This window comes from Dreissena polymorpha, chromosome 3 (genome assembly GCF_020536995.1).
Source record: "Dreissena polymorpha isolate Duluth1 chromosome 3, UMN_Dpol_1.0, whole genome shotgun sequence".
In the NCBI taxonomy this organism is placed as follows: Eukaryota; Metazoa; Mollusca; class Bivalvia; order Myida; family Dreissenidae; genus Dreissena; species Dreissena polymorpha.
Genome location: NC_068357.1, coordinates 98,897,817 through 98,917,795, shown reverse-complemented (window position 1 = coordinate 98,917,795; position 19,979 = coordinate 98,897,817). Strand labels below are relative to the sequence as shown.

Below are 19,979 nucleotides of genomic sequence, written 5' to 3'. Positions count from 1 at the left end.
TTTGCATCATTGTTGAGAAAAGTATTTGGTCAAAAAATATTGTTAATATTGCTTAATTATTTATAATGAAATGTTCAGTCATGTAAATTGACGGATACAATACAATCTTAATGTACTCTGAATGAATTCAATATGTACCGGGTATTCGTTGTTTTCATTTTCTCCTTAACCTTTATAAGAAGTCTGGCATTTACTTATTTTTTTATTGCTAATATTTGCAACACATAAAACTTACTTCTGTAACCAATATCGTTCGATTGATTTGTTTTAGTCAAAATGGGTTTACATGTTCAGTTTATATACATATATATGTTGTCTAGTGAAAGTAAACATTTCCCAAAGAATGGGCAAGGTTTACAGTGAATAAATAATACGATATAAAAATGAACTGCGCCGCATTGGAAGTTTTTTCTAACAGTACAATTATTTATTGAACAACCACATATCATTTACGCTAGTGTTGTTGCATAATATCAAAGCAGAATAGTTTCAGGAGACCTTTGTTTGTGAAATTTGACATTGATGAATCTGCAAAAATTAATCAAATCATTAATGTGTTATAGTTATTAATTCTTGACATCATTGTCTATAAGTAGCCTCTTTAATATTATTTATTTCAAAACGTGAACACACTGATTAGTTTGATGCGCTTTTAAGAACACATTTCTTTAGATGTAATTTTATTAAGGTAGAGTATGATTAATATCTGCTTATTAACATGAGGGATAGCGTACCCACAGGGAGTCGTAGGGCGTATTGAACTTACCGAAATACCTCTTATAAATTTCTGTTTCAATTAAAGTCATATCGAAACAAGATACTAATTACAGATGAACCGTTTTCATAAACATTTGCAAGAACAGTGTGTTTGTCCGGAAACAATAGGTCACATTTTCTAATCTAATCTTATTTACGCAAACTGAAAGAAGTTGTACTTATTTAAACAAAAATGAACAATTGCATGAACACAATTCTTAACTGATATCATATAAGGCGTAAAGATAATCAAACCTCAACAATATATTTTTATGAATGGTTGAATTATCTTATATCTTCTAAGCGACATTAAATGAGAGGCATAACAACATAGGTCAAGCATTTGAATAAGACGGAAATGCTCAACAATTAAATGTATCAATACACACATGATATTGATCTATGCAGGTTTTTGAATGAATCTCTTTTATCTACAAGGTATTAATTAATGTGTGTTGCACCAAATCATTGTTTTGGAAAAGTACAATTATACAAATTAGCTATATAGATGAATTGTTGAAGTGAGCAGCTTTTGTAAATGTTGGTTTTATTAATACATTTTCCGTTACTTTTTCTGTGTGAATTTTACATTTTTGCTACATATACTAGTCCATGTTAGTTGCATACATATATAAATACAATATTGTGGGGTATACCAAATATTGTAAACGTGAATGATTTCAATAATAAATGTTTATAAACATGTTTATTTCATCATGATTGTTCAAGATAAAGAATGCTCACTAAAGTCACAATCCACTCCGACATCTTCGTCATGATTGCAGTTGTTATCGCCCCAGTTTTTGGTCCGGCAGTTGAACAAATTCAACTCGGTACCATTACATCCCAAATCATCCAGCCATATTTGATCGATACCTTGTCCATAGGTGGCCTGATCACGGACTGAGAACGTTAGCTGGTCCCTACCAAAAGAAAAAAGAAGTTCGATCAGGTAATCTTTCTTTGTAAAATATATATTTAAGACCTTGAAGAAAATGTTACAAACTAGCTACTGAAAATTAAATTTGCTTAAGTCTGGTTAAACATTATTTACTATTGCGGAACATGCGACCCTGTTCTTATGTCGATCACTTCGAGAGAAATAGCATGTATAAAACAATACATGTACGTCGTTCCCTTGTTTCTCATGTGGTTTCAAGTAATCGATGCCCAAAAATTAATCACAAATAAAACTCGTGTATAAATCGATTTCGATCAATTGTACCCTTTGCAGACAGCAAATGAACTATAATAAAATCAAATATAGCATTCACTGCAGCGTGAATCACTAATTCAATTATTGAATATTTTTTCCTCCAAATCATCTGCATATTTTATGGCCAGCCAAAACATGCAATAATCAGATATCCAACGTATGATCCTTCTGAGTTATTGCCTGAACGAGGAGACGTGGGCGGGAGACGGGGTCATAAAAAAAACAAGTCGCATTAAACTTTTGTTTGGGGAAGATACGTTGATTGTTGACAATTGTTATTTGTATTTCGATTTTAAGATGTTTTCTCATAATATTTTATGCACGAATAAACTTACTATGCAAAGTTTTAATTTGATAACTTATAAATAATGTCATTCATGAAATTCAATTTAATGGGAAGCGGTCGGAACATGTTTTCTGATCAATTAAAGGAAGGCACTTGCGTATGTGTCTTTGGGACGCTATGCGCCTGATTATTTCACGATAAAAAGGAAAATGTAAATCTGTATAACTGTCGGCTAGAAATACAATTTATAAAATGATTAGCTTACTTGTTTATGTTCTGCCCTCTTTTCTACGGCTAAATCTTGTACAAAATTTTAATGGGTTTATAAATGCACTCATGTTTTAATATATGTGTACATTAATTTATTATACCGTCCATCATTCTTAGACGATTTTATCAACGTTATTAGCATATAAATGCTAAAAAGGACAATCATAAACCTATTATTTGCTACACTTCTTCTTATAAAAAAAGATGCAACGTATTTTAAATAAACTTAAACATAATTGATTTTGGTTTCCTATACAGAATGATTTGCATAATAGGTCCTTGTATTTGGTTGACTTTAAGCATTTTATTAATTTTTTTAAGCCTTATAAAGTTACAATCCTGTTGATTTGGTTGACACTTGACAATTGAGTAGTTACAATGTTAATACACTTAAACGTATTAAATTATGTATCAATTGAATTGAGTTGCGATGCTGCGAGCCAGGTTAACAAACCTGTCAAACATGTCAGCGCTTGTATAACTTTTTATTATGACATGGGCCGCTTATTCAACCCATTTCGGGCACTTAGATTTTCATGTCTTTACGTCTTTACATATGATGCTAAATGTTGATAAAACATGCTTCTTTGGAGATGTGATTATCATTGACATACTTTTTATTGACATGAGACAGTAGACATTCGCAATATTTGTCAATATAACTGCTAGCGATTTGTCGTCGTTTACGTTACACTATACGTACGTTACATCACACGGACAATAAATTCTTAGTATTCATGTTCCCTTCAAAAATACGAATTCTGAGTAAAGTTAAATTACAAAATAAATATAAACTGTAATTGTGTTTTAATCTAGAAGTTTAAATCAATCGTCTTTGTACAAATCATGCACCGTAATTATGTGAGTAATTCTAAAAAATATTGAAGTATAATGCATAATAAAGCTACATTGGCATCTATGACCAAGTGCAACTATAGGATATTTATATGTTGTTAAAAATGTTTCATAATAAATATCGCGTCAAATTGCCGTAACTGTCAATACCAAAGACAATTTTTCTTGTTAACATTTTTGTGTTCTCTTGGAGTGCTTATTCCTATGGTTCATAATATATTGGCAAACTGGTCGTTAAAACCTAGTGTTATATACATGTAATCAAAACTATACATAACACATGTTAAGATTGCTTAAATGAATGTTAGACGTTTTTTAATACTGTTATTAACTACGCATGATGAACTTACCAGTTGTGGATGTAGAACTTTATATACATTAATTGCATACGTTTCAAGTTATCATCGAAATGCACTAATGAATGTTCATGTGATGACGTCGTTCATTAACGCACATTTAAGTGTTGACTTATAGTAATTTCATACATACAAACGTAAATTTGCACTCCATTCATGTTTTTGTTGAAAATTGAACATAAATTGTGTTATACTACGACATGTATATTTCTATGGTTTATATTTAATTTAATATGTACTTAAAATACAATTATACCTAATAAATAATAACTTTATTTAGCCTTTAAATTGTCGTCTTTTGTATATACATTTCTTTCTTAAGAAGTAAGGCACGTTTTCATAAAATATTTAATGGGCATATATGCAAATATAAAAAGTGTTTTTAAATCAGAGTTTTTTGGGGGGTTCACGTAGGAATTTACCACAACCATGGGGAGCAGTTCTTTTGTTATATATATAACTAAAATATTTTTCAAGTTATTTGATAGACAGTTGGTGTTTCCTTATGTGGTATAATATGGGTCGTAGATTAATAAAAACCGAAGATACGATTCGTCATACGGTTCGTCTATAAAATGACTTTGTAATGCCTATTTTTTAAGTTCTTGTTGATCTATATCTATATGCATATACTTTGCTTTACATGAATATTATTTGGAATGACAGAGCATTGGTTTATTTAGATTTTTGTCATTTAGTTCCCGAATCTGTGACTGAATTTCGTAGTTATAAAGTTGAGACAAATAACATGTACTAAATTAACCTTTGACATATTTAAGGAAAAATAAAGCAGACTGGAGACTCTGAACCAAGAGGCATTGCAGAAATTTGGTATAAAGCCGGCATTAAATGTTACATAACATACACCATGCAGTTAATCCTCGAAGTTTCAGTGAACAAGATTTGTCGGCATAGCTGTTTAACGTAACTTTTGACCTTACCTGACCTTTGTAAGTGTCCAATAAAATTCAAATAAAAGTTCCCTCCCGCGACTTAACACGAATGAATATACTTCATTTATTCCATTGGCTGATTTGAGCATTCCACCAGAACATTGTAATATTGTTTTACTTCGTGTTAAGCATAAAACAATTTTAATCTAATGCAAAGGCTTGATAGATAGAACAGTTTTACACTCAACTCTTGACATCAATACAGTTTGTAGTGCACATTTTATTTTCAGAGGATTGCCAGCACCAGAGCCGTTGTACTTAAAGGCTATGTTCTCATATTTAGTAATTGAGTCCATATTCTTGTCTGCGTACTAGTATATTTAAGTTCATTAATGTATCGATTTTCTCTATCCTGATATTCGTTTTGGCCAAACCATTTTAAATTGTTTTCGAAATTGAACATTTAACATGTAAAAGTTTTAAGTTTTAATCAAGCCGTCGTTCCAGCATTGGAAGCGTGGCTTCACTTCAATGCATTGCATTCCAACCCGCAAGGTATCAGGGTCAGTTCGCGGCCAGTAAAATAATCGTTATATAATATAGACGCTATCGCGTGAACTAGGTGAACTGGAAGTTTCTTTAGACCAGAAATATTTTAAATGAAGATATTCAGCGATATAATTATTGTATGTCAATAATAGATTCTTAATGTGTTTTCAACAATACCATGATAAATATTATTTTTGATTAATTTAACAAGAATTATTCCACTATATTGACTAATTTATTAAGCATGAGCGCAATGGTTCTCAATACTTTTAATACTCGAATCAAATAGCAATGCCCGACATACCACTAAAATAGGTTTGTTCGAAGAACGCGCGTATAAATATTATGTATATAAAATATGTACGGATACTTTGCGTGTGGCCGGTTGACTCATATGTGTTAATTTCACTTCATTTAGTTTTCTGTTTTGTATCTATAAGTTTATTACCAGCAATATGTAATAATGTAAAATAATCCGCGAAAACTCCGTGTAACATCCCGTACTGCGTGTGATGCAGCTAAGAACTGCACAGACAAAGACATTCACTATCCTTGATCTCATTCATTGAACTCTTTACCTTTCATCATCTCCAACCACAATCAACGCCGTATATCGTTTTTAAAAAAAATATTTCTTGTAAAAAGTTATACTAAGTAGATATCGATAATACAAATTATCAGCTGAGCAGGCCCTATTTTGATCCAATGAGTTGGTTTGAACTAACTTGGAAAAAGACAATTTTATATAACAAATGCAAAATATCTGGGCCTTTTAAACAGTTTTCACTTTACACATACTAAAAACAAGGTATTCACAGGGCGATACAATTTGAACCCCAGGGACTTGATTTGAAAACTTTGACCACGACCAGTTACTCTGTTCCATAACAAATAAGAAGATTTTGACGCTGCGATTTTAGTAAAGTAAGTGTTAACAATATAAATATATTAAACAATTTGACCCTATGGCAGAGCTAATATCCACACCATGGACATAATTCGAACAAATTTTTTAGAGAACCGCAGCAAAATAGCATATACCAATCGTCTAAGCATTAAGGTTTCAGAGACGATTTTTAAAGTAATCACTGTATACTTAAATAGATAAAACAGTTTCTGACACGGCTTATTCGGACCCAAGGGGTAAACTATTATTTAAACAGTTTTGACAAAGAACCACTATAAACGAAACATCAAAATTTACTATGCTTAAATTGTTTGGTTGATACTAAATAAGTCTTATGAAAACAAGCGACCCTAGACAAAGCCATTTAACACCCAGATCTATGATTTTTACAAACTTGATAGAAGACCATTATATATGATATTTAATAGCAAATATCAAGTTTCAATAAAAAACATATTGTTCAGTATACACACTTAAATGTGAGGTTATCCTAGGGGCGGTGCTTTTTTCACCACAGGGACACGATTTGAACAAGTGGTATGAAACCTCAATTACATATAAATAAGTGAAACTCCAGCTACTGGAGCAGTATGTCATTCTTATTATATAACAAATATAAAATCAATGGGCTTTCAGGTTTCCATACTGAAATTCATGTTTTTTTGCATTTTACCTATATTGTAAGCAACATTGGCGAACGAGGTCGACGCTTTTAAGTGGGTCACCGAATGTAGTTTGAAGTTTCATTAACTTCTGCCTTCTCGTTTGGCATGTGTTATTCTTTAATTCATTTTGTTCACGACACATGACATAAGATGAATCATGCGAAATCCTACAACACAGAAGTGTTCGCCATAAACCCCTTTGGCTATGACGAGTTAAACAAAGATCATAAAATGTCGGATATAAACCCCATAATAATAATACAAACCCGGTGAATCCCAGCATGCGACAAACAACTATTGCTTCCAAAATGTCGAAGGAATCATCACAGACTGTACCCCACATGTTGTTGTAGAAAACCTCGAGACGCCCATGGCTAGACCTGGATCCATTAACTAGTCGAATTTCCGGGGCTGAAATTGGGGAAAAGCTCATTACCAGGCGAATATCGCAAGAGTTATCGAATAAGGGATATGCATCATTATAGTACATATTACTGCAATGAACATTACCGAGGCTCGAGATTATTTCTTAGCTGTACTTTTTGTATGTGACATACTCTACTGTACAGATACAGATATACATATAAAAATTATAGTATGAAGTTAGTTACAATAAACTTATGGAATACATACACTTGTTATGTGAGATCTAGATTACTAACTTCATTCTCGGTGTCACTACGTTATCATGACGTTTTTATCGAATTCCTTCTTTCTAATAAAGACTTTAAAGTAATTGCTTAAATCCTTTGTTGTTAAGTTTATGAAAGCCTAGATCTACTGTAATTTGTTAACAGTTTGTATTGTAAAATTGAATGACATACTCATTTCACTATCATGTAAATTATTGTCGGAACATTAAGGTTATTTAAGGAATGAATATTCAATCGATACAAATGATGAAGGTATGCACTGTCTTGAAAATGATTATTTTGTAAACTTATATCACAATGTACATTTGTTTAAACAAAAAATAATATTACGTTTTTATTTGCATAAGTTATTAGTTTATATTGTGTTTACGCACGGGTAGATTATTCAAAGAAAATGCATTATAAAGCGAGAATGAAATTCCCATAATTATTTTAATTAAGTAGATTAAATATGGGCAATTCCTTAATAAATCCTTCATCAGTGATGGAAGGGTTGGTGTTATAACTTTAACATAATATTTATGGGAATGGTGCCATTACCTGTTATCGTCTAAGCAAAATAACATGGGAGGCATATGCACATATATCAACTTATTTACAAAGAACCACACATGAATTAAGTGTATTAATATATATATATATATATATATATATATATATATATATATATATATATATATATGATAATGATCAGGTTTAGTTCTGTTTTCGAATGGCTGTTTTAAATTCTTACATTATGAATGTGTAGGTTTTTTGTGTGTGGAGAATATGAAACATTTTGAGACAAATACAATTATAATATCAAACAAAAGCCACGCATATTATTTTATAAGTGTTATTCTAATGTCAGTTCTCATCAAATTAAATTAAAAAAATTCAAACACGGACGCATTTTAATCATAGGTATGTTCTAATACAAAAGTAATTTAAAGATAAAAATGAAATGAAAACAAACCAATTAGGATAGTGCTCCAATGAATCAATAACATAAACATTTATTTTATCATGTATGTTCTTGATAAATACAGTCATTATGATAATGTATTGAAAAAGCCTACTACAATCCACTCCGATATCTTCGCTATGTTGACAGTTGTGGTCGCCCCAGCGTTTAGTCTGGCAGTGTACCAAACTGCACTCGCTACCTTTGCACATCATGTTATCCAGCCATATTTGCCCGGTACCCTGACCATAAGTGATCGAACTCAAGGCTATGGGTACGAACAGGTTCCTACCAAAAAAGCAGTTACTTAAATAAGAAACTGGGCAAAGCGGGCTAAACGTTTTCTATTATTAATTAAGGTTAACAACATGCAAGAGGAAACGAGAAAGAGAGAGCGAGTGGTAAAAAAGACAGCCATTCAAATTTTTTATTTACTTCAGTTTGAATAAAATATGTAATACTTGAGTAATCTGTTAATCCCAACTGAACAAAACATGTTACGGTCAGCAAGAACTATCCATTATAAAAGAACAGACATCGTCTGGTTTTTCAAAGTTAGTACCTGCTTAAGGTGGGGTGATTAATAAACCCGATCAGAAAATAACGTTAATTGAATTTTTTTTAGTGTTATTAGCTAACTTTAATTATGAGTTACTGTCATTTTCGTGTATGTGTGTCCACTCATTAGCATGTTTTTTATGTAATAGGAATAATATTATGTAACCAGATTGTCAGTGTTGCAAAAATTGTATAGTTTAGAATAACTTATTGACAAATCACTATAAAATGGTGTTACGTGTACTGTCGGCAACATTTTACAAAAATGAAACAAAGAAGCAATGAGTTTCAATGCACTACTGGTTAAATGTTTTTTGTCTAGGATTTCAATCTTAAAGTACACACTACATAACAACACTTATTTCTAAAAGCACATGCTGGTCCTGTTACTCGTAAACAATTCATTCCTTTAAAAGAATCTGGCAAACACGAACAAAAGGGTCGTGCTGATTACCCTAATCGCTTACTTGACTTCAAATTATTCGAATGATTTGAACAAAGTATGTAGACGACCATCCGTGTTGTTCATTAACATACACGAATTGTTAGGTCCGTTTCACTAAACACATATTACGGAAATAAGTAACAAACAGACGGAGCCGATTTTGATCCAAGTGGCATAATTGAAACAAACATGGTTCAGGACAAGATAATCGTTTTGCATAATAACGACCTAAACTTTGAGATTAACCGTGTGAGATGATTAGATGATATGACAACTTTATATTAGGACAACTTTGACCATAACGGGTTATTAACAAAAAGCTGTGTAGATGACTACCATAAATGGCTACATTACAAAGCTAACATTTTGTGGCATTTCGGTTCCAGAGAGCATTTGTTTTATGTGTACAGTTAAAATCTATGTTAGCTCTGGTGAGAATGATGCAGAACAACAATTAAAGACTGTAAGCGGTTAAGAATTATATGCTGTTTGGGGAAACGGTTGACGACACCCAACAAATGACAAACGAAGTTGCATATCAGAAAACAACCACCACAATAGAGCACCATGAAACATTCGCGCTGAGGTGAGCTTAATACATCATAATCATTTAAACTCCATAATAATGTTACACACCCATTGAATCCCATCATTCGACACACTACTTTTGCTTCAAAACTGTCGAAGTCGTCATCACATACTGTACCCCATTTGTCGTTGTGGAAAACCTCGAGGCGCCCCTGGCTAAGCCTGGATCCATTTACTAGTCGAAATATCAGGGCTGAAACAGGAAAACATGTATTACAAAAAGGCTACATGGGAAATATCTAGGGTAATTTTACTGAAAAGAGCATATTGACTCGTATGGTTAATTTTGAGCTTTGTTTTGCATGTGGCATAAACTAAACTATAGCCATTAAAAAAAGTAAGTGATTATACACTTTTAAAGCATGAACACTTATATTAGTATTTTCAAATCAGTATTTGAATCATCGTTGTGACTCAATATTTTAAATTATAGTATATATATAATATATTCGGATGATAAGCTAGCGTGAACCAACAAGGGAGGCAACTCGTGATGTCACAAATTGGCAGTGAATAAAAGTGGTACTTTATTATCTCGCTTAACATGGGTCTAAATTACGTTTAAAAGCTCTTTTCTGATTGGATGAAAAAGTCCGTAATCATCCAATAAATAAAGTCGAGATATTTATCTTGCGGAAAATTCAATGCAATGTTACATGCAAGTTATTTAGAAAGTAAAAATCGTAAACCAAAACGTTTGTTATGTTTTATTTCGTAGTCATAGACAGTGTTCCTGACTGAAAACAATGCAATATTTCTTTTAAATCATTAATGTATTAGTATTTAGCAAGAAAGTGGTAGAATATTTGTGTAAAACATAAGAATCTTGATTTAAACTTGTGTCTGCTACAATTGTACGAGTGGTTACGGAAATTACCGATTGTACATTTGTATCGACATACATATATTAAACGACAGAATAGCTTGCATATTTCAAGTTTATCAGCCTTATTTATTTATCACCAATTTATCAAATGAGAATTAAAATCATTCATTTATCAACCAGTAATGGAAAATAACAACAAACTATTTTGGCGCAACCACCATATTTAACCGCAACATATTGTTTTTCAGAAAGTGACGATCGGTAATTTTCGTAACCATATGGACTATTTCAGCCGACAAGTTATTGTTTGTAATGCTTTCCTCAAAGATTCTACCACAAAATTATTGTATACCATTACACAAATGAATAACAAGTAATATTTACTTGATTTTTGGGAGGAACACTGTCTATAAATGCTTATAAATACGTCGTAAGGCTCAACTTAAGTGCATAAAATATAGAAAAATATATCATATTTCAGTTTTTCGTTCCAGCCGATAGTTTCATCAATTGTCATAGCTCAGTCATTCAACTATATTGGAAATTATGACCAATATCTGATAAAACTTGTATGACTTATTTTAATCTTGAAACTTCTATTACATAAATGTGTTTTGGAAAAAAAGTCGTCATTTTGATATAGATTTCTCGTTAGTTTGAAAAAAATTAGGCAAAGATTACGCATTTAATATAAAATGCAAATATTTTAGAAAATATTTTCTTTTAATCAATATATTGGTTCATCGGTCAAAAACAATATCACTTCATTGAATTATTTAAAAGTTATAACAAACATTCAATGTTTTCTGATCAAATGATATATGGCACATATAACATATTGAAAGGAAGATATGAACAATTCGGGGCTGCAAGGTTGCCCGCCTAGAATGGTCATTTTAGTATGGAAGTACTTGATATCTACATTTATTAGTGCGTACTGGATGTCATGAGGTAATAAAAAATCGGCCCGGACTATTGTCTTGGCGTCTACATATATGCTTTAGAAAAACTCAAATGGCAAGAGTAAATTATGTACTTTATGTTGATAACTAATAGGACTATATAAGAACACTCTATACTTGTTAATTTTGAACGCGACAAATTGTATACAACGTTTAGATCCATTACTTTCGTCATGGTGTGTTAACAATAATCATTCAACAATTATCAAATTAGGTCCTCTAAAAGACCAAACTAATTCTTCTTGACTGAATATATGCTAAGCATAATGGTTATTATTCAATACGAATAAATAATTTTTACGACATATCGCTTACTATTTATATATCGACTCGACCTATAAACAGCTGAAAGGAACAGAGGTTATCCAAAATTACCCAATCAACATGCGCTAAATTTTACATAATATATTTGCAAATATAATCCATTTCCATTCAAAAAACAATGTTCTGTAATTATATGCACGTGACTTTGCTTAGTGTGTTTTGTTTCAATTTGACCTTTTATCGGCGACAGCTTTCTCTGTTTTACTCTTACACAGAATAATGCTATGCAAAAATTAGTGACACAATGCGGCTGGTTCCGCGCACGAAAGTTCGAACATCAGGAAATATTGGAGAGACGCGTTTGGAGATTGATTTATATAACGCGTTTAAGTCAATTTTACTGATTGTCCCCTTATTGATAAGGCACATTTTTAAATGGGAAAAAACACGTCTAAAAATAGACATTGACCTCCTCCAAAAAAGTGCATCACGTGACCAACATATCGATACCGTCCTAGTTCTCCTGTAGTAATTTAAATGTACGAGTTAAATCCATAAAAAAGTGTAATATCCGAATGTTTTATTATCGCTGCAAGTTCAAGTTCAGTATTTTAATTTTTATCCATCGTTTGCATTGTTTGACATTAAACCGTATATATGGTATGCTTAATATACGTATATTGACTCTATAACACCGCTTGAGTTAGTCATTTTAAACAAGTAAAGATTTTTTTCTTATTATTGAAGATCATCGTTTTTAAATTATCGTTGTATGAAAATTACGCTTAATTTCTATATAAGCTGAGAGTCTAGCACTCTTAAATTGTACTTTGCACACATAGCTCATTCAACTGCACTTACACTATACCTTGTAAGAGATTATCCAACCCGAATGAACCGTTAACGCAAAATACGGATAAAGCTTTTTTGAAATTTATAACTAGGACGTTTTTTTTTCCATGAAAAAACTCTTTATTTCTGATATCAGTGATGGCGTTAGGAGAATCGAACGCCAGCATTATATCTTTTTGAATGGTTTGAGTATCTGTTATTGTATCAACAACATAAAATCGTAAGCATATGTATATCGGTCCACCATTTAATTAAAAGAGTAATACGCAATGATACAATGTATGGTATACACAAATAGTATTGATCTAGGCAGATTGTGTGTTCGAATGTCTCACTTCTTACCTGCAAGGTCTGTTAAATAATATATGGTGGATAGAACAATATTTGGGAAAGTACAATTTAAACAAAAATCAACAACTGCAAAGATAAATTGTTAGAGTGTGCTGCCGTTGTCAGTTGACATCTTATTAATAAAGTTTGAGTAACTGTTTCTTGCTTAAGTTTTTTCAACGCGGCTACATTCAATAGTCCGTTATACTTCAATAAACGAATAAATACAAAAGGCAGTTGAATGTGTGTGATTAATACCGAACAAAGATGAGTTGTTTTGGTTAATTCAATTTATTGTTTAGTTCATCATTTTTTGCGTTGAACATAGAAACTTTAAGGGTTATATATTGCAAAATACGCACGAACGTCACAATCCACCCCGACATCTTCGCCATGGGAGCAGTCGGTTACACCCCAGTTATTGGCCGGGCAGTTGAACAAATTCGACTCGGTTCCGTTACACCGTACGTCATCAAGCCATATTTGACCGTTGGCACGTCCATAAGCAGCCTGATCCCGGAATGCAGACGTTAACGGATTCCTATCACGAGAGAAGTCGTTTCAATAATAAGTAACAGAATATCAATTATGAACATTCCATGACCACAACTGGCATTACTGCCATGCAATGAATTCGGGGTTTAAACCGATAAGAAGAACAGCCGACCCCCAGCATTATTCACTAATCAAAAGCGCTGGTCATTCAGCTTAATCTTTTTTACGGTTAACGTGTGCAATAAGAAATGATTCAATATTTAAGTGTTTTAATCTCTAAGTTACATAAAAATGCTTAAGGAGCACACTACATACAATCAGCCTATTTACGTACAATCATTTTGAGGGGTTGGACATTAAATGACAAATTGGATTAAAGTTTTGTAATAGGGCATTTCCGTTCGTTAATGCCAGTTGTTATGTGTATGTTACTTTAAAGATTTTAAAACAGTACATTTAATACACTAATACACTTAATACAAATACTATTATATTTATACGTACTCATAATTTAATATTCAATAAATGTGTAGTATTCAGATAATAAACTACCATAAAGAAATATATATTTTTTAAATGTAACGTGTAATGTCACCAAATAGCTACAAACACAAGAAAACATACAAATACACGTAGCACAAATTATAAATGTTATTTGCCTACAATTCTTATGCTTGTTTTCTAATTGTATCAATCACAAATATTCTGCAAATATAACAACACAAGCCGAAAACACGAATATGTTAATATGTGACCCAAGGGGTGACCAGTCTTTCGCCCAGGAGCATAATTCGAATAAACGTGTATAGAACTACTGCATGTTACCTTTAACAAATAACTAGGCTCTAAGTCTTTTAGTTTAAGCGGAGATATGTTTAAATGTTCACTATATACATACAAGGGAAACAAGTCTTGACAGGGCAAGCCATGAGGGCATGATTGAACAAACTTGACAGAGGGCAATCCAATGATGCTAGATTTTACTATTTCATTCTCAGGACATTGTTGTTTAAGAAATTATTTTTACATTTTTTCATTTATACTTATGAGGGAAACAGGCTTTCCCAGGACGGGGTAAACGTTGATCGCATCGGCTTGTTTTGAAAAAAAAATGGTGAAAGATCATCATACGACGTTACGGAGGTATACCAAACATCTGGACCTATAGGATTCAGAATAAAAGATTGTCAATGTATTAACTGAATACATATCAAGTCCACAGCGACCACATTAACGGGACGTTCTAAACCCCTGGGCATTATTTGGAAACACATTTGATTGAACAGCTTTACAATATTACATAATAGATACCAAGCAACTTGACATTGCTGTTTAATCTGGGTTTTTTTTCGGATTTAAATATACAGATAAGGTATGCAAGATACATTCAGTCGTCCACAGTCCTTCTAGATAACAGTCGATCATTCTTATAGTCAACGACATCGAAAAAAATATTTGAATGTAGAACGTGTACTGCTGAATCATACTTTCGTTTTTTACACAGGATACCACAGGCAAAAACCAATGTAACGGCCAAAAATAAGGCCCACTATTAATAAAGTGTTCGTTGTATACATCTCCAAGCTAATTAGTTATACATTTGTCTCCTTACGAATACTCTTACAGATATTGTATCAGAATACTGCTAAGAAAACGAACATTTATTTATTAGTGCTTAGTGCTAACAAACAGCTACTCATTCGCATGAAAAGTAATTGTTTTAGAATGTATACTCATATAAGGTTAAAAATCAAATATTATTTATGATGTTATTTTTAATTTAAAACTTACCAGAACATAGCAGAGAACGTTCGCTTTTGACCGATATGCTTGGTGTATATTATTTGGAGTGAATAATTGTACAATTTGTGATTGAAATACTATATCCATGTGTTCAATACATTAGTCAAAAGTATGTTTAGATCTTCTACATCACATATAGTGTTACCAGTAAACATTATGTACGAAAAATTATGAGCATTTCCAAGAACAAGACATCCATATCGAATGAAGTCAATTGAGCATCGCTCAACATTTTAATTATAATACAAATGATTAAGGACACAACGATTTTTAGGGGACAGGCTCTTTTTAAAATATATAACAGTACTTTCCGGTTTGATATTGTATAATTGCTATTTTAAACTTTGCCAAATTTGTATTACAAAAGATAAGTTAACACAACTGTATAACTATTTTACTGATATTTACATGAGCATGAATGTACGTTGACCCTAGTTCAATGAGAGAATGTTAATCAAATCAAGACTCAAATGCAACTTATACTTTGAAATCTTGTTATTTAAAACTTATTGTTAGTAAAAAAAATGGAACTCTGAAATGAACCTTCGGACTTCTAGAACTCTTGCAGTGAAATTAATATATTAGTTTTGCCCACGTTTAAATTTCAATAAAACAATACATTTATTATACATAGCTGAAATGAGTATGGATACTTGTATTAGAAAACAGTCTCTACAATACTCTCTTTAAAACTTAACTAAAATAACCACGTTGAAATTGCTTAACCAAAGTTTGAATCTAAGGCTTAACCGAGGAGTTATAATGTGTAAAATTTGTCAGAAATTTTATTAAAGTCAGTTATATTTTATACTATCTTGTTTGATTGAATTTAAACAACATTTATTTGTTGTCATTTTGCAAAATCTGTGAAGTAGCAGATTTAAAAAACTTACTTTTTAACTTTAAAACAATGTTTAAACCTCCAGTTTCATGAAAGAAAACTGTGTTTTAAGTATACAAGAAACCATGTTTTTGTTTAGATGTTTACTTTTCAAACCTTTCCTTATTGAAAAAACCCTGAAATTATATCCCTCAGATACTAACATCATGGCCATTCCAAAAGATATTTTAATCAAATATATCACATCAAAGCTCTTCCATTTCATATAAATATGGTCTTTTCCATATTTATTTCAGATAAAATAAATAAAGCCACATGTCTTTATTGTTTAAAGCACACAACGCGCCTCAGTTGTGGACGATGGGAGGATGATATAAAACTGTGTTGTTAATCAATTTAATTATAAACAAAATAGATAACGTGCGCACGTTCTCTTTTTTAACGGTCGAAAGGGCATCAATAAATAATGATTATAAACCCCAATGCCATTAAAACTCAGAAGTTTTAATTTATATTTTATGCACTACAATTTTATTATGGTTCTTATACATGGTGTGTAACGCATTACAACGTGGAATCGGTATATTTATGAACATATGAACATTTAAAAATGCTGATGCATCGGTTATGAACACTGTAATATCGAATGCAAATATTTATTTAATGCTGCACATGTTTTAAGGCATCATACAAATGCATACGGATGCGATGGCGTCCATTATAAAACCCAATTGAGTGCTGACTTATAGTATACCCTTTTATAGTTTAAAAAAAGATATATTGTATTAACTTGGTACAAAAAAAACAGTATTACAATTAAATTTTGCCTTCAATAAGTAAAGTCTCATATTGCATATTATTTCAACTTTTTTAATTAAATTATGTAAATACATTTTTATCTAAAGTAATGCAGGTTGTGATTTAATAATTGTTTTCATATATCATAGTAATTAATGTTTGACAATAGATATTTGGTTTAAAATCATGTTACAATTTCTCTTTGAACAGTATTGTGGGTGTATATTATTAAAATATCTAGTTTTCAACTTATAAGATAGCAGGTTGGTGTTTCGTTCTTATTTTGTATCATTTTGGGTCACTGATTTAAAGAAAATTAATCTTTACCATACATTAAGTCAACAAACTATTTATTTCTATTTCGCTTTTTTAACGTTCTTGTTGATATGTATTATAAATATAATTAGCTCAATCTTTTTCCATAATATGTTGAACGACGATGCATATCCTTTATTTTGAAACCGTGTTGGTTCTTTACGTTTCTAAACGTTAAAAGATTGAATGCCATTTCAAAGTTAAGACATAAAACATGTACTATGTTTATCATTTTCCAAACTACAAAGAAAAGATGCAAATCAAAAGTGCCATCCGGCATTTTCTCATCTTATTTACATCATTTATCATAAAGTATGAGCCCACACTGAAACTATCCGACGCCACAACTCGACCTATTTCCTTGCAATTGATTGCATTTGACAAGACGGAAGACGGGATAATTCTGACTACATGGTCATGCTTTTAAGAATCTAGGTGTTGTACCGCTTACCAATGTCGCATAACGAAAACCAAAATTCTGGACATCGCAGTTTTTTGATAAGATAAAAAAAATCTCTTCATACATATAAGGAATATAAATTACCACCATTGAGCACGATTTGAAACACTTAGTACAGTTCAAATATATTATGTAAAAAAAATTACAACTAAAAAAAACCAACACCTCTGTAGATGTCTACCTTAAAGTTTCAGAGCAGAAGATTTCCACAAAGTGTTCACTACATACGTAAAATAAAAAGGTAATTCCAAGGGCGGGGAAATTTTAATTCAAGGGACATTGTTTGAAGAGTTTAGTTATTGAACCTGTTTTATGTTGCATAAACAACTATAAGCCTCTGGGCATTTTGGTTTCAGAATAGCAGAATTTTTATGCTTTGATTTAAAGGAAAAAGATTAAACCCCAATGAAGGGCTAATATTGACCCATGGACATTTTCTGAAAACAAAACGTGTTAAGAGGTTTTCAGTTCAAAAACACATTCATAACGCATGCTAATAGTTAGGTTCAAGAAAATGAGATATTTAAAGTTCGCTATTTACATAGAATGCAAACGCTTTACACTCTGGGGCAGCTAATTATGGCCCTATTAAGAATTATTTGAACACACTGGTTAGAGCATTACTATATTATGTAACATAAACATATTAAACGGCCCCTACCTTGCGGTTAAAGATTAGAAGAGTATATCGGTTTACACTATATACATATGAAAAAAGTAAGTAATCCCAATACGAAGCCATTTAAAAACCCAAGAGTCATTTGCTAAAATGTAATAGAGGACCATAATTAGATGTTACATAGAACATATAAAATCTCTGTAATTAAAATATTTTTTAATGTGCACTTTAGTTATATATGGTAAACTAATTATTTCCAGGACGGGACGAGTTTTTACTCATGTGTGGCATGATGTGAACAAACTTGGTAGAGAATTTGTATGCACTGTTACATGGACACATACCTTATCGATAGGCATTCATGTTTCTAATGTTAAACAATAATTTGAGCATTTGTTACATTGAATAAAAGCAACGCGCATGTCGGAAAGCAATCCATCACATATCTCACCATGAACACAATTGGGCTCAGATTACCGAAAGAAAAAACATCGGATTCCGGACATAAACTTTATATACTGTAACACACCCAATGAATCCTAGCATGCGACAGACAACCATTGCATCCGAACCGTCGAAGTTGTCGCCACAGACTGTACCCCATGTGTTATTGTAGAAAACCTCTAGACGCCCCTGGCTTGGCCTGGATCCATTTACTAGTCTTATATTCTTGGCTGAAACAAGATAAATGCATTATCAATAATCACTTTAACCCTTAAAAATAAGGATTAACATTTAAAATCTGCAGTTTTAGATCTAATGTATAAGAACTTAAAATATAAAGAAGTGAAACTCAAGCTACATCACAAACAAAAATACTGAAGCAAGTTTACGTTAAAACTTGCACATTAGTATTAATATTATTAGTACTACTACTACTTCTACTACTACTACTACAACTACTACTACTACTACTACTACTACTACTTCTACTACTACTACTACTACTACTACTACTACTACTACTACTTCTACTACTACTACTACTACTACTACTACTACTATTACTACTACTACTACTACTACTACTACGACGAATACAACTACTACTACTACTACTACTACTACTACTACTACTACTACTACTACTACTACTACTACTAATACTACTACTACTACTACCACTACTACTACTACTACTACTACTACTAACTTCGACTACTACTACTACGACTACTAAAACTACTTACTAACTACCTACTACTAAGACTAAAGGTACTCTACCACTAAATACTACTGACTACACTACTAGCTACTTATCTAACTAACTGGACTACTACTACTACTGGAACTACTACTACTACTACCACCTACTACCTACTACACTATACCAGACTACTGAACTACTAATCTTACGACGACCTACGACTACTAAACTACAACTACTATCCTACTACTACTAACTAACTACTACTACTACTACTACTACTACTACTACTACTACTACTACTACTACTACTACTACTACTACTAC

General features: G+C 31.8%; 1 protein-coding gene across 1 annotated transcript in view; it reads right to left on the bottom strand.

The window, feature by feature from the left end:
• The window catches only part of LOC127875477 (uncharacterized), a 46,345-nt gene that overhangs the window by 7,603 nt on the left and 18,763 nt on the right, over positions 1-19,979 (bottom strand). Inside the window, exons 7-12 of the mRNA XM_052420553.1 lie at positions 19,035-19,179; positions 13,537-13,715; positions 9,989-10,133; positions 8,465-8,637; positions 7,020-7,164; positions 1,501-1,679 (exon numbers count right to left, since the gene is read on the bottom strand). Coding sequence (XP_052276513.1) covers positions 1,501-1,679; positions 7,020-7,164; positions 8,465-8,637; positions 9,989-10,133; positions 13,537-13,715; positions 19,035-19,179 — 966 coding nt within the window. The remainder of the gene's footprint in view (positions 1-1,500; positions 1,680-7,019; positions 7,165-8,464; positions 8,638-9,988; positions 10,134-13,536; positions 13,716-19,034; positions 19,180-19,979) is intronic.